Genomic DNA, 15,905 nt, shown 5'->3' with positions numbered 1-15,905 from the left:
AGATTGGAGAAACTTATTTTTCGCACAAAAAACAAAAACAAAAGGGGTACCATTGTCGTTTTTTTGGGCGTGTCAAAATTTTGAGTTCCTCTTATCTTCTTGACACTCTGGATTCTGATAGAGGGCCTTGGGACTTAGATCTGAGTGCAAAATGGAGGCTCTATACCCTTCCAGAAGTGAGATATTGCGATATGTATAATGGCATACATGCTACGTGGGATCTCAATATCTCAGCTCTGGAAGGGTCTAGAGCCTCCATTTTTGCACTCAGGTCTAAGTCCCATGACCCTCTATCAGAATCCAGAGTTTCAAGAAGATTGGAGAAACTTATTTTTCGCACCAAAAAAACCCCGAAAGGGGTACCACTGTCGTTTTTTTGGGGGGGGGGAGGGGGGGGTTGAAATTTTGAGTTTCTCTGATCTTCTTGAAACTCTTGATTCTGATTGAGGGCCATGGGACTTAGACCTGAGTGCAAAAATGGAGGCTCTAGATCCTTCCAGAACTGAGATATTGAGATATGTATAATGGCATAAATGAGAGTCAGAGTCAGAGTATCTTTATTTGTCTCCCACAGGAGAAATTAGTCTGTGGATAAAGAGTTTGCTGCATGAGGATTTCAACAATACAAAAACACAGAAACAGTTAAAAACAAAAACAAAAAAATACATAAAACTTTGTGGTTTCTCAGAGAACTGTGCAAAAAAGCAAATCACCAGTTTCTAAATTCTGCTGATGCAAGAGTGGTATCCCAAATACACAATATACAATATAAGGCTAAAAATAAAAACAGTTGGAAACGATAATACATAGAATATTCAGTTTATCTGAAAGGCTGTGCAAAGTTGCAAATCATACATAACATTTCATCACGGATAAACCATACATTAATAAATTCATCATCACATATACATCACTGATCATTTATGAGCTTAAATGCTACGTGGTGTCTCAATATCTCAGCTCTGGAAGGGTCTAGAGCCTCAATTTTTGCACTCAGGTCTAAGTCCCATGGCCCTCTATCAGAATCCACAGTTTCAAAAAGATCAGAGAAACTCAAAATTTCGACCCAAAAAAAAAAAAAAAAAACGACAGTGTTACCCCTGTCGGTTTTTTTTTTGTGTGCGAAAAAATAAGTTTCTCCAATCTTCTTGAAACTCTGGATTCTGATAGAGGGCCATGGGACTTAGACCTGAGTGCAAAAATGGAGGCTCTAGACCCTTCCAGAACTGAGATATTGAGATAAGTATAATGGCATACATGCTACAATATCTCAGCTCTGGAAAGGATCTGGAGCCTCCATTTTTGCACTCAGGTTTAAGTCCCATGACCCTCTATCAGAATCCAGAGTTTCAAGAAGATTGGAGAAACTTATTTTTCGCACAAAAAAAAAAAAAAACGAAAGGGGTACCACTGTCGTTTTTTTGGGGGGGGGGGGTCGAAATTTTGAGTTTCTCTGATCTTCTTGAAATGGAGGGTCTAGACCCTTCCAGAGCTGAGATATTGAGATATTTATAATGCCATAAATGCTATGTGGTATCTCAATATCTTAGCTCTGGAAGGGTCTAGAGCCTCCATTTTTGCACTCAGGTCTAAGTCCCATGGCCCTCTATCAGAATCCAGAGTTTCAAGAAGATCAGAGAAACTCAAAATTTCGACCCAAAAAAAAAAAAAAAAAAAAACAACCGTGTTACCCCTGTCTTTTTTTTTTTTTTTTTTGCGAAAAAATAAGTTTCTCCAATCTTCTTGAAACTCTGGATTCTGATAGAGGGCCATGGGATAATTTTATGTTTATTCATTTATTTCATGCTGGTACATTTTTGGGAATTACACCTGTTTTGACCTGATGTAATTGACAAAAAAAAAATTTCATTTGTTTTCATTTATAGAAACCTCATGAGCTGGAAAAAAATGTACTTTTATATTTTTCAGAAACTTGAAACATAATTCAGGTCTGAGGGGGTTAAAAAGCTATTTAGTGTTAAGATATGCTTTAATGAATTGCTGGGGATTGGTTTCTTACAGAGCAGGAAATGGACAAAGGTTTTCAGCACTATTAATTTGACCGCGCAGTGTTTTGCCAAAGCCTCGAGGCTGGAACACATTTTTTGGGGGTGAAATCAAAACGTTCTGTTCTGTGCGTCTGTGTTTGCACATTCTGGCTCTCTTTGTCATGGCCTGCTTTGAACTATGGATATAAAACTGTTGAGGCACACACATGCACAGCTTTGCCATATAGGGTCTCTCTTTATTTTCTAGATATGAATGAGAGATATTTACCATGTATGCAGTGTATATATGACCGTGTGTGTGTGTGTGTTTGTACAGTATGGTGGTCTCAGATTCCAGCCCCTTGCTGCTCAGTTCATCCCTGTCCGGTGGATGAATTGAGTGAGCGAATAAGAAATAAAGAAACCTGACCCCAACCACACACTTATCCAACAATGGCCTCTCATTCAAGCACACCGACCCCTACCAACACACTCTGGTCCAAGGCCAAAACCAGATGTGCGCTTCACTTTCTAAATTCATCTTATGGTATTAATATCAATGTGGCTGTTATGTCCTCATTGTCATAATAGTATATCTCAAATGATAGCCATATTGACAAAGCATGTCATTTTAGCCAATGAAATCTGTCCACCTCATTCTAGAAGCTTGTTTATTGGAAGATGTTGCTTTTTAAATTACTGTAATAGGCCACAATTATTTGGGGGGGGAATATGAAACTGTGTAATTAATAGGGTGATATTTCATTAATTTCTGATGTAGTGGACGACATTCACCTCTGTTGTTAATACTGAATGTACTGGTTTACGGAATGTACAATAAATATACTGGACTTTAGAGAAACATCCACATACATAAAGAACATTATTGGAGCAATTTATAACAATTATCTGACAAACTCAAATTCAAACTTGCATGTGTGTGTGTGTGTGTGTGTGTGTTTATATACATTATCGTATTATATTATATTTCAAAAACTGACTTAAGTTATAAATTACAAAAATACATTTTAAAAAGACATAAAGCTAGTAGAAATATGTAGAAACTAATTAGTAAGTAAATAGAACTCAAAGTTTCAATCCTTCATTTGCACTCAAGATATACATTAAAACTCTGCGATGTTATTTTTGGGAGCTGTGTTTTTCAGGTTGCGTTCTTCTGTGTGCGTGTAGGTGGGGGGTCATTATGGTGTAGTGTGTCCTCTCACTATACGCTAGGCTCACAGCATCAACCTGAGACCAGATACAGTTAATTATCTACCAGGCGCACACACACACACACACACACACAAGAGAAGAGTGCATGAACTAACCAGAGTGACAGAAGAACCTTCCGTTGGACCGAAAAGAGACAGTCTAGATGAAAAAAACAGATAAAGAGAGGCTTGAGACGAGTCAAAGACAGGTACCTGGTACCAACACTGGACATGTGATTATGGATCAGTATCAGGACTAAAGAAAAAACACACGAGAGGAGCGAAGAGTGGACATTCTCCTTCTTGACAGAACAGACCAACACTGACAGCAAAAGAAGAACCAGTGAGACCAGCCTCCATCACTCATGCCCTTCCTCCCTTGCCAACCGGTTTTCCTCCATCCTCCACCTGTCCGCTCGGTGTCACCCCGTGGATCTGCTAGCAGACGGGCGTCACTGGCATCATGCCGGCTGCATTGAAGTCATCTCTGGATGGGAGCATGACAGATTCAGGGGAGCTGGAGCTGGCGGCACCTCCCTGTCTCGGAAAAGTGCCCCGCGACCTGCTCCAAAACTTTCCTCACACTAAGCGTGTGGGCAGCTACCTGGTGGGCAAAATGATCAACAAGGGCTCGTTCGCCAAAGTTATGCTGGGGATGCACATCAGCACAGGAGAGAAGGTAACCGGCACACACCCAGTCTCTTACACGCAGACGACGCCTGTCAATCAAAGGCACAGTGTCACACACTAATGGTGTCAGTCATCAGTGCGCTGAAGGGTTGTCATCCATTTTTCATGCCGTCTCTCTGTCTCAGCTTTCATAGCGACTCAGTCTTTCCTAATCTTTGGCACGCACCGCAGTAATAATCCTGCCACACAAACACACTGATAGAAACATTCAATGGCATTTTATGTTTAGTGGGATGACCATGAATTGTGTGTTGGCTAGTGATTTTTATGCATGCTAACAAGTGTGTAGTTTGGTTACATTTTACAGTAAGGTCCCATTAGTTAATGCATTAACTAACATTCACTAACATTTGTTTATTAATCTTCGATAACATTAGTTACAAATACTTCCATTGATTGTTCATGATAACTCGGGTCCATTAAATAATGTGGTAACACTTTACAATAAGGTTCATTAGTTAACATTAGTAAATGCATTAACTAACAATGAGCAATCCATTAGTTACGGTGTTTATTAATCTTTGTTAATGTTAGTTAATACAAATACAGCTGTTCATTGTGTGTTCATGTTAGTTCACAGTCCATTAACTAATGTTAACTAATACAACCTTTGATTTTAATAACGTATTAGTAAATGTTGGAATTAATATTAACTAAGATTAATAAATGGTGAAGAAGTATTGTTCACATATTGTACATGTTAACTAATGTAGTTAACTAATGAACCTTATTGTAAAGTGTTACCAATAATTTAATTATCAGATACAATGTTTGATGTTAATAATGTCTTAGTAAATGTTGAAATTTACATGAACTAAGATTAATAAATGCTTTATAAGTTTTCATCACTAGTTCACGTGAACTAATGTATCCCTACTGTAAGATGTTGCCTGAATTTTTTCTGCAGATGTATAATAGATGGTAATGATATTGTTTTAGTGATTTGAAATTTTATTTGAAATTTTAAAAAAATTGTTTTTATTTTGAATGTGTTTGTGTATGAATGTAATGTAGGTTTACATATAAATTAGATTATTTATTTATAAATAAAAACGCAATATTGCCAGTATATCAATAATGAGTAAATAGATGGTAATTCGAAAACTGCTGGGTTCATCATGACACAGACTAACAGAGAGAGAGAGAGAGAGAGAGTTTTATCTCAACCTGTCCTCCAATCCTCACTGCGGTGACCTGAGCTTTCACGGGTCAGTAAATGTGGCCTGTGTGCGTGTGAATGTTACCAGCTCTTATTCACATCACTGAGCCCTTCATGACCACTCTGTTTACCTGAACAGGTTGCTGTGGTGATGCGTAGGCATACATCACCCCAAGCACAATCCTAGAATTTTAGAATGTCAATTATTATCATGGAGTTCCTAAAGAGAGGGACTGTGAGCTATAGTGTATGCTGTGCTATGGACGGCATTGGGAAACTCACCTAAACCAGTTTCATATAGAAGTTCTTTACACAGTATTGTCTTAAATAAAAATCAAGTGAGATCTCTTGTCCCCCCCCCCCCCGACCCCGCTGTGAAGTGAAATTAAAAATTTCTTACTTCATACACGATATCTTAAATACTTCTAAGACTAAACTGTTCTTTTACGTTATTATTTCTTTACTAGAAAAACCTTCAAAAAACATAATTGCTCTCTGTTTCTGCAGGTGGCGATAAAGGTGATAGATAAGAAGAAGGCTCGTCAGGATTCATACGTTTTAAAAAACATGAAGCGTGAACCCCGGATTCACCAGCTGATCCGCCACCCCAACATCGTCTTGCTGCTGGAGACGTTGGAGACGGAGAACTGCTACTACATGGCCATGGAGCTGTGCGGAGGAGGAGACCTTATGGACCGAATCTGTGAACGCAAGCGGCTGGAGGAGAGAGAGGTCCGCAGGTACACCCGCCAGATACTGTCTGCAGTGGAACACCTGCACCGACACGGGATAGTTCACAGGTAATCAACACACACACACAGATACTGACAGGATATGTTAAATGACAAAATTACACCCACAAAATGAAGTGTCATATGGAGTGTTAGAGAAAAAGAAAGGAAAACACTGAGAGGGTGCTATGCAGTATAGCGGATTCTAGTCTAAAATAATGAAGTGCTGTGTGTCATAGATGAGAGAAGTGTGATTGGGTTGGTTTTTCGGTGTGCTTGGTTATATTCTGAGGAACTTGAATTGGCATATCTTAAAATATGTCAGTGCCATTGTTTTGTCTCAAGATGCACACCAGTAATGTTTATTCTAAGGCACGTTTATAACGGCTAAATGCCTCAAATTAACTAAGGCCTAATCCTGGCTTAAAGGAGTAGTTCACTATAGACCATTTCACAAGATGTAAACAACACTGGTCCAGAAGCACTTCCTGTTTCAGTTTTTTAACACTACATAAAAGCTGGGATAAAATACAACCAACAGAACATTTAAAACTGAATCAAAAAGTTAAACAAACATCTTTAAGATGTTTTCTTTACATGTGAAATAAAAAAAACAGTTACAAACTGAAACAGGAAGTGCTTCTGGACCAGTGTTGTTTACATCTTGTGAAATGGTCTATATAAAAAAACCTTTGCTGATAATTTTCTCACCCCCATGTCATCCAAGATGTCCATGTCTTTCTTTCCTCAGTTGAAAAGAAATTAAGGTTTTTGATGAAAACATTCCAGGATTTTCTCCATATAATGGACTAATGGATAGTTCAAGGTCCAAATGATGTTTCAGTGCAGCTTCAAAGGGCTTTAAACGATACCAGACGATGAATAAGGGTCTTATCTAGCAAATCGGTCATTTCAAAAATAAATAAAAAAGTTTAAGTTTTATAAGCACAAATGCTCGCCTTGCTCTGTTCTGTGATGTGCGTTCGTGACTCTCCTGTTCAAACTCGTTCATCAAAATGAACAAATCTTTTTTCGGGTCATTTTGTTCATTCAACGAACGAAATGAACGAAATGACTCAGAAAAAAAGATTCGTCATGAAGAATGAAAGACATGGACATCTTGGATGACATGGGGGTGAGTAAATTATCAGCAAAAGTTGTTTTAAAAGTCAACTACTTCTTTAATTTTAACCAGTCTGTGAAACCGGGCCTTAGAGTCTTATATAGTTTTTTGGTTGCACTTTATTTTACAGTATGTGTACTTAAATAAAAAAGTACTGGTTAATATAAGGTAACTGGTTAAGCTTAGTTTTAGGGGTAGGTTAAGGGTTAGTACCAACTTATTACCCAGCTATTGTAATAACTATACATAGATGTTCATGGGGAACAGGAGTGCTACCAATATTTTTTTTTTAACAAAAAGTTTGTCTGAAAATAGGTGAAATCAAATGTGAATGTATGTGGGTTACATTTTGGATTTGATAAATTATATTAAATCATTAGCACAATAAATGAATAATAATACAAATTATATTAAAAATCTCAGTTCAAGATTATATTAAATATATCTAAAATGATCAAATAAAAAAAAATAAAAACATTTATTTTAAAAACACATTTTGTTGTTTTAGGGGTAGGGTTAGAGTAAAAAAAAATAGTCTAAAGTATGTCCTGATTTAAGTAAGTAAGCGTGTATATGTGTGTGCGTGCAGTGCTTTGGTCTGCCAGTGAAGCCTAATTGAGGCAAGAGTGGGAATGTCATTAGCTTCCCATGACATCATCAGCCAGAGCCACTATGGTTAACACATCATTGACTGACTTCCTTACTAATGGAGTCCCATGATGAAAGCTTCATAATGCTGAGGTCTGTCACACACAATCCACTCAGTAAAGAGCCTTTTTTAGAATATGTCAAGGATCAAAGGACGTACATCAACCTACACGCCACACACACTTGACTACCCGCTGCGTTAGTCAACACATACAGTTGCCATGGTAACGAAAGGAGCATGTGGGTTCATGTCCATTTCAGTTCAAAAGTTCACCCACTTCAAATAAGATTAATCAGACCAAAATCAAACTATTTTATCAACTGGCTCCACAAACACCCTCTGTATGAATTTAAGCCTGTCTCGTCTGACCTCTCTATACACACTAATAATACCCCCGAAAAGCTCAGTCAAATGCTTTCCCCTAACACACTGTCAGAGAACTTTAATACTGGCAGATTGTCAGTCTTTTGTGTGTGTGTGTGTCCATTGAGCTTTGAGATGTCAGCCATGTCAGTAAAAATGGGAAATGAAAATAGCTTTGAGGGCTGTGATATTTTTATAGGCTTTTCATATAATTTCATATTAAATGTGAGGAGTGTGCGGTCGTCAAAGTGAGTGTGAGTGTTTATTATGAAGTGGAAAGAAAGGGAGAAAGAGGGAAGATAAAAGGAAAAAGAGAGTGGAGAGTGTAAAAGTAAAACTTGGCAGAATGACTGAACATCCAGGACCACCAAGCTTTGATATCACCAACAATAACTCTTGTGGGTCTTCGTCCCAATGTATTACATTATATTATCATCAACTAAAACTATTAAAAATTGTTTTAATGATTTAGATGAAATAAATAAAAGATGAAAAACTTAAAGAAATGTACAATAAAAACCCGAAACTAACAAAATTAAAATTGAAAAATAATTACATTTAAAAAATAAAAGTGAATTTAATAATATAACAGTACTGTATATAATTAATACTAAAATGACTAATGAAAACTACATTATAAAATAAGTAAGAATATTTTTGAATACCAACAAATAGTGCCAAATCTTTCCTTTTTTTCTTCTTGCAACATTGGTAAGTGTTCACAATCCTAAAAAAGTTCTTTCCAGATTTAAATCTGAAAGGGAAAAAAATACCCTGATTTTTAAGGAGTTACTTTTAATTCACCTCTTCATCTCTGAATATTGTTTTTTAACTAGGGACTTGAAGATTGAAAACTTCCTTCTGGATGAGCACAACAACATTAAGATAGTTGGTGAGTGTGTCTTATTTTAATTTAATTTTCTGACTGTAATACATTAATACCTCTAAGAATGACTCATAAATATGGTTTGAGTAGTACACACAAATGCAAGTACACAGGAAGAACTCATTTACAATTAGTCATTAAGCAAAACATATAACTTACCAATGAGAAGTAATAGCATCAACCAATGTCTCTTTCATCCTCTTTTCTGTGTATTTCATGTTAGGCTTCTGAAATCTGTATGAATTATTCTTGAATGTCTAATTACAAAAACATCTAAGGAAGAAAAAACAAATAGAAAAATTAGTTTACTAAACAGTCTGCTATTCACAGTATCTGCATCAGAAACAGTGGACAGTTGTATATTCATGCAATTCCACTTACATGCGAGTGTGTTTGCGTGTAGACTTTGGTCTGAGTAACACCCTGAAGGCAGATTCTCTCTCTCTGGAGCTTCTGAACACGCAGTGTGGCAGCCCTGCTTACGCCGCTCCTGAACTGCTGGCTCACAGGAAGTACGGCCCTAAAGTGGACGTGTGGTCTGTGTGAGTCTTCTAGAAATGGAAATCACATATAATGTCAGCTGATTTTGGGTGTCTTTTTAATGCGGCTCTGTGTGTTTCTGTGTTTATGCATAGGGGTGTGAGTATGTTTGCCATGTTGACCGGCACTTTACCGTTTACGGTGGAGCCCTTCAACATCAAGCAACTTCACCTGAAAATGGTGAATGGAGAAATCAGTGTGATACCATCGGACATCAGCAAAGGTAAAATGAATGGCAGCGGTTATTGTATTTTGCGCTGTGTGGCATTAGCAACACATTGAATACATACTATTTACAGTAATTGAAAATTTAAAAAGCTAGCGCACCAACCATGCTACTGCTCCTGTTACTAGTCACATTTCTTAAGTAATTTTGTCTGGCTCAATCAGACAATAGTGGGCAGAGTTAGTGAAAATGGCCTCTGCCAACAAATTTATGAATTATGGTGGGAACTTTCCATTCACTTTTTTTATTGACATTTACTATCTTCTACTTTCCTTGAAACTATTGGCTGGTCCATACAATGAAGGTGATTCCAGGTTTTACTATATATGTGTGGAAATGAATCCCCATTATACTACCATTCAAAATGTTTGCGTCAGTAAGAGTTTTTTTTTTCAAGACATTGATATTTTTATTCAGCAAGGATGCATTAAATTTGAAAGTGACAGTAAAGACAATTATAATGTCACACTAGATTTCTGTTAAATAGAAAGATCAAAAGAACAACATTTATTTTAATCAAAGAATACTGGAAAATGCATCACTGTTTCCACAAAATTATTAAGCAGAACAATGTTTTCAACATGAGAAATGTTTCTTGAGCAGCGAATCAGCATATTAGAATGATTTCTGAAGGATTGTGTGCAGAGATGTATAGTAACGAAGTAGAACTACTTAAGTACTGTACTTAAGTACTAAAATGCTGTATCTGTACTCTACTAGAGTATTGTTTTTTTCTCATACTTCTACTTTTACTTCTGTAGATATTTTCGATGAATTTAATACTTTTACTTCGATATTTTTTTAATGTTCTGCTAGCTACTCGTTACAATTATAAAAAATTTTCCGAATCATTCGTTGCAAGTTGGCTTTCATGCTGCCTAAATCACACACCAGTTTTATAGGGTAATGGTATTGATTGACACACACATTGACAACTAATGCAGGGGCCGCCAAAGCAAATTTGTATCCCGCCAAAGCGCCTTATTTGATTGCTAGTTCAAACTTTTGACTGCTTTCTTTAATAATTGCATGACACAATACTTGAAGAGTTCAGATGCAAAAGCCTCTAAGTGCCATTTGAAATTTTCTTCTAAAATGATCATTTTTATCAAGCTTGTATATTTAAGTTCAGTAATTTCACTTAAATGGCAATGAAGATTACCTATTAATTGTCATTTAAGTGAAATTACTGAACTTAAATATACAAGATTGATAAAAATGATCATTTTAGAAGAAAATTTCAAATGGCATTTAGAGGCTTTTGCATCTGAACTCTTCACTTGTACTTCTACTTTTAGTACTTAAGTAGTGAATTTTGAAATAAACTACTTGCAATACTTAAGTACAAAAATGTTGAATACTTTAGTACTTCTACTTAAGTGTGGTGCCTAAAGAGCACTTCAACTTCAAGTCACTTTTTTGATAGAGCACTTGTACTTTTACTTAAGTCCGGGTTTCTATTACTTTATACATCTCTGATTGTGTGACACTGAAGACTGGAGTAATGATGCTGAAAATCCAGCTGTCATCATAGGATGAATTGCATTTTAAAATATATTAAAATCGAAAAAAAGTTATTTGAAATTGTACCCCAAATTTGTGAACGGTACTGTATACGCACACACATGCATACAGTTAAAGATTCATCCGTAAGGAGTTCTACACAGAGGGAGAAAGAGAATAAGTGCAGTAGTGCATTTCAAAGTGTCCTTCTTCCCAATCAGATTGTGAGATCATCTGATCCGGCACATTAATATTAATCTTCATGAATATTAATAACAGAGTATATTAACCAATCACAAAAATAGATACACTACAAACATGATGACGTAAAATGTCTGCTAGTGGAACATAACCCGGCTGGGTTCCCCGATTCCGTTGCAGGTTATATTAGATCATCGTGAGGTAGTTTGTACATTACGTGTGGTGAATTGCCTCTTGTTTCTCCGAACCACTCATTATTTATTAAAAAAAAATAAATATCAGAGTAATGAAAGTTACAGATGCAATACTTTTGCAGATGAAGTAGTTTCTAATCTTTAAAGTATCATGGATATCATCTGCTGAATCATTTCAAAAACTCAAAAGTGTGTTCAGTTTTATGCTGGATATCATTTAGCATGTTTATCTTAGATGATAGTGGACAGGAATTACTGTCGTTGAAGAATGGAGGAAATTGATTATGACTGAAGCTTACGGTATGCCATTTTGTGTGTTTTGTTGACATCCTGAGCTTGTCTGTAATGGCACTCTAAGTGAATGAGTAAATGTGATCGTCACTGTCTACTGACACAAACACTAACCTCACGCAAACAAGGCCAGCGCAGTGCCAAACTGGCACTCTGATCTGAAGAGTCCCCCCAGATTGAGAAGGTGGCACGGGGGGCAAAGTGCCGCTTGAATCTGATCTGCCCTTCTGTAAGAGAAACCTTGAGAAGTTCAGTCTGGGTCGGACACACACACATTCACTCACTCCTCTGACAAATCAGCGTTGAGATCTTCTGTGTAAGGTTAAAACAAGAGTTTTGAGACTACTTTAGCAGTGTCAGGATGTCAGTGTCCTCTCTCTTCTTTTCTTTCTAGCGGCTGTACAGTTTGTCTTGACTCTGCTGGAACCAGACCCAGCAAAAAGGCCAACAATAAAAGCAGCAATGGAGGATAAATGGTTGAATGAGGGTTATGCCAAGAGACCCCTCCATACTGTAACTCATAAAAACAGGTACCGGCTAAGTGAAATCTAATGCTAAAGTTACACAAAGGAACAGAGATGCAGAGACAACTTGAAAAATCTATTTCCTGATACGTGTATATGCGTGTTCTTTGTTGCTTCTTTAGGCTGCGTCCTGAGGATCTAAATTCAGCTGTGCTAAACTACATGACTGAATCTCTAGGTTACGGTCTCTCTGATGTCATCCACACTGTCATCAGTAACAAGCCGTCGGCCATCTTAGCTTGCTACCATATACTGCTGAAAAAACTCAACAGGCATCAAAAATCTGTGAGGACCATGAAGGTAAAAAGATATATCAAATATTTAACATTATTGACCATAACATCAGTATTTAAATATTGGTGCATGCCTAAACACAAGTATATTTATCAGCATTCCCTGTGTCCTCCATCTTGGAGGACAAATCTCATCACAAACCATGATACTATGATACTTCTGAGGTTGCCATATTATTAAAGGAGTAGTTCACTTTAAAAAAAAAAAAAACAATGCTGATAATTTACTCACCCCCATGTCATCTAAGATGTCCACGTCTTTCTTTCTTCCGTTGAAAAGAAAATAAGGTTTTTGATGAAAACATTCCAAGATTTTCTCCATATAAATGGACTTCATTGGGAACCAAACGGTTCAAGGTCCAAATGAGAGTTTCAGAAAATCTTGGAATGTTTATCAAAAACCTTAATTTCTTTTTGACTGAAGAAAGAAAGACGTGAACATCTTGGATGACATGGGGGTAAATTATCAGCAAAAGTTTTTTTTAAAGTGAACTACTCCTTTAAGTTTTGGATCACAGCTAACATGTCAGTCATTGTCCCCAGAAAGAAGAGATTAGCGAATGGAATCTTCTGAATAAGGGCTTGTCGAGAGGGAGAAGCAATGCAAGTGCTAAGAGTCAGCAACAGGTAAATTGTCCTTCTATATCAAGAATTTCATTTTGCTTCTTAAATACTCACAGACACACAAAAAACATTTAACACACTCTTCCTTCACTAGTCTCCTCAGAGTGACACAGCCAATGAGAGGAGCTCAAGGCAGGCCAGTAAGATCCAGAGCAGCCAATCACAAGACAGAGATGCCCAGATTGGCATGAAAAGACCTGTGGAGATGAGTAAACCAAAGCAGCCAAGCCTAGTGGACAAAGCAGATTCCCCCACCTCACTGCCTGTGGACACAGCGAATGAGAATGCCATACTTGTGGAGACACATGATGGACTGATTCCAAAAGGTAATGCACGTTTACAGGAACGTTTTGAACCCTAAATACAATCAGCAGGAGTAAAAAGCTAAAGTTAAAGGCCGTTCACATAAGGATGATAACTATAAAGATAATGATAAGGATTTAGTTCTCTATATTAAAGATTAGCAGAGTTCACACACCAAAGCTATAACGATAACAGCACAGAGATATCGCTGGAATCACATTCAGAATAATTTTATCGAGCTGATTAACGATAACACATAGATTACCAATCAGAATCCATCCTGATGCAATAAGCTCGAGCATTTAAAGTGACAGACAAGCACTTGGAATAAACAAAACGATGTCGTCTGCTGGTGTGGACGCTAATATAGTTATCTTTATACTTATCGTTCTTGGAGTAAATGGGGCTTTGGTGTATAAACAAACTACACCACGGTCACATGACTACAACGCCAAGTTTGAGATTGTCAAGAGTGTGAGTGTAAACGCATCGAGGCTGTGGAAGCGAACTTGTGAGTAGATGAGTTAACCTGTTCAGCGTGATGACGTTTAATGGCCCACACACACCCTCTGTAGTCTCAAATAGCCACTAGTTAGCAACTGTCTCCATCAAAGTTTTTTTTTTTTAAATCACATTACTGTTGTATTTTATGTCATAGAATAAAACATGAAAATATCTTTTCAGACCCATTCAAAAAACCCATTGACTTTGGGAAAATGGAACCAAAAGTGTTCACCAATGACACTAATTAATGGGTTTAAAGATTCATTCCTGCAGAACTCTACCATACTTTTATGTTTTGTTTAATTTTGAAATTCACATAATGCATATTCAGCTGACCGAATTTGTATGTGTGTATTTTAGTCTCAACGTTTGGTGAAAAGGAGATGCTTCGTGTCTCACCCCCTAAGTGTTCCTGCAGAGAGGAGAGCTGCACCAAACTCTGTGACTCTGCCCCTTGTGATGCCACTGTAACCATAGACACCTCTAGAGACTCCCAGCCAATCCAACCACATGATCTGAGACCGGCTTACTCTGACAAATATCAATCTCTGGACTGTGAATATCAGCACGATGACAAGTTGGAGAAGTTACAGACGTTCTACTCGGAGAAAGGGGCTTCTCCCAGAACGGGACAGCGCTTTAAGGATCTATTACTGGCCATTGAGGAGAAAACCTACAATGCTCGCCACCTCAGCGCCATGGAAACCACAACACAAACCTCTCCCTTACCGCGACTACGACACACTGGGACGCTTAAAGAATCCGCACCTAGAAAAGTCACTTGGGTAGGCTTGACGCGCCACACAACGGCTGGCACAGGCTCCTCGTCTTTCTTGGTAAATGGGTCCAAACCGCCACTGTTTCCATCACAAAGACAACAAGCTCTCGTCATTAAAAACCTGAGACATGGAAAGGAGAAGAGGAACGTGGGAACGGGAGGGGGAGGAGGGACAGGCATCCCCAGTAATACAGCGAAAAGAAACTCAATTCAGTTGCGAACGGCTATACAGCGCCGAGTCACGAACCTCAACCTACCAATGCTTCCGTCTGCTTTACAAAACAAATCTGACAAAAAGACAGAAATACTCAGAATGGATTTTGGGTGACAATTGAGGCTTTCTTAAAAGGAGTATTCCAGGGTTTAATACAAATTAAGCTTGCTCGACAGCATTTGTGAACTAATGTTGATTAACACAAAACTAATCATTTTCATTCATCTCTCATTTTCTTTAAGGAAAGATTTTCAAGATAAACTTTAAGATTTTAGGATTTTTTTGCTCTTACTTCCGATAGTGGAAACTGGAAAGAAAACATCCAACACATTTACTGGACATGTTTAATTTATAACAGTTCTAATTTTTTGCGCCTATACAATACTTGTCTTTAAAGGCCGTTTTCTCTAAATTCGTTTTTTTTTTTCTGATGCACTGAGCCAGAAATCTCCACTTCAGGAGCGTCTACATGCACCAAACTTTCTATCTTAATTCTGAAGGTTTTTACAGTGAATCTATATAACATTTTATTTCTAAAAACTGATTTATGGAGTGATAAAAAAGAGAGATCCAAAATCCCCACAGTATATCAACAAAATGAAACAAGAATGTTGAATCTGGCTTTATCCAGTGTGTCTGTTTTGGAAATGTATGAAATCAGAGGATATTTAAATAGATAACAACTAATTTCCATATTTAAACAGTAAATTAAGACAATTGCTCTGTATTACAAGTTTTCTGAAATGTTATGTGATTAATCAATCAAAAGTATGGTGATTTCTAACATTTTTTTCTTCTATTAATTCTTACCCTATATTCAATCACTTTCATTGCAAATACCTTTCTCTCCAATTGTTAATAATATTTTTTTTGGGGGGTAACTTTATGCCACAATTGCCGACATTGG

At 37.2% G+C, this 15,905-nt stretch overlaps 1 protein-coding gene across 1 annotated transcript; it reads left to right on the top strand.

The window, feature by feature from the left end:
* Positions 1 to 3,219: 3,219 nt before the first annotated feature.
* Positions 3,220 to 15,905, top strand: LOC120484596 (uncharacterized). The gene is made up of 10 exons (XM_039679874.2): positions 3,220 to 3,881; positions 5,559 to 5,851; positions 8,754 to 8,809; positions 9,207 to 9,345; positions 9,439 to 9,566; positions 12,153 to 12,288; positions 12,405 to 12,582; positions 13,119 to 13,202; positions 13,294 to 13,525; positions 14,367 to 15,905. Exons 1-10 carry the CDS (start codon positions 3,666 to 3,668, stop codon positions 15,110 to 15,112), a joined length of 2,208 nt encoding a protein of 735 aa, XP_039535808.2. The 5' UTR covers positions 3,220 to 3,665; the 3' UTR covers positions 15,113 to 15,905.

This window comes from Pimephales promelas, chromosome 20, assembly GCF_988280905.1.
Source record: "Pimephales promelas chromosome 20, fPimPro1.hap1.1, whole genome shotgun sequence".
Taxonomy (NCBI): Eukaryota; Metazoa; Chordata; class Actinopteri; order Cypriniformes; family Leuciscidae; genus Pimephales; species Pimephales promelas.
Note: the sequence above shows the minus strand (reverse complement) of the source record. Positions and strands in the feature narration are given on the sequence as shown.

What these genes read in the sequence shown, in the direction of transcription:
- LOC120484596 (XM_039679874.2), top strand. Translation starts at nt 3,666, where the DNA reads ATGCCGGCTGCATTGAAGTCATCTCTGGATGGGAGCATGACAGATTCA. An exon ending in CGACACGGGATAGTTCACAG is followed by an intron (nt 5,852 to 8,753) that starts GTAATCAACACA and finishes TTTTTTAACTAG; the next exon opens with GGACTTGAAGATTGAAAACT. An exon ending in ACTGTAACTCATAAAAACAG is followed by an intron (nt 12,289 to 12,404) that starts GTACCGGCTAAG and finishes TTGCTTCTTTAG; the next exon opens with GCTGCGTCCTGAGGATCTAA.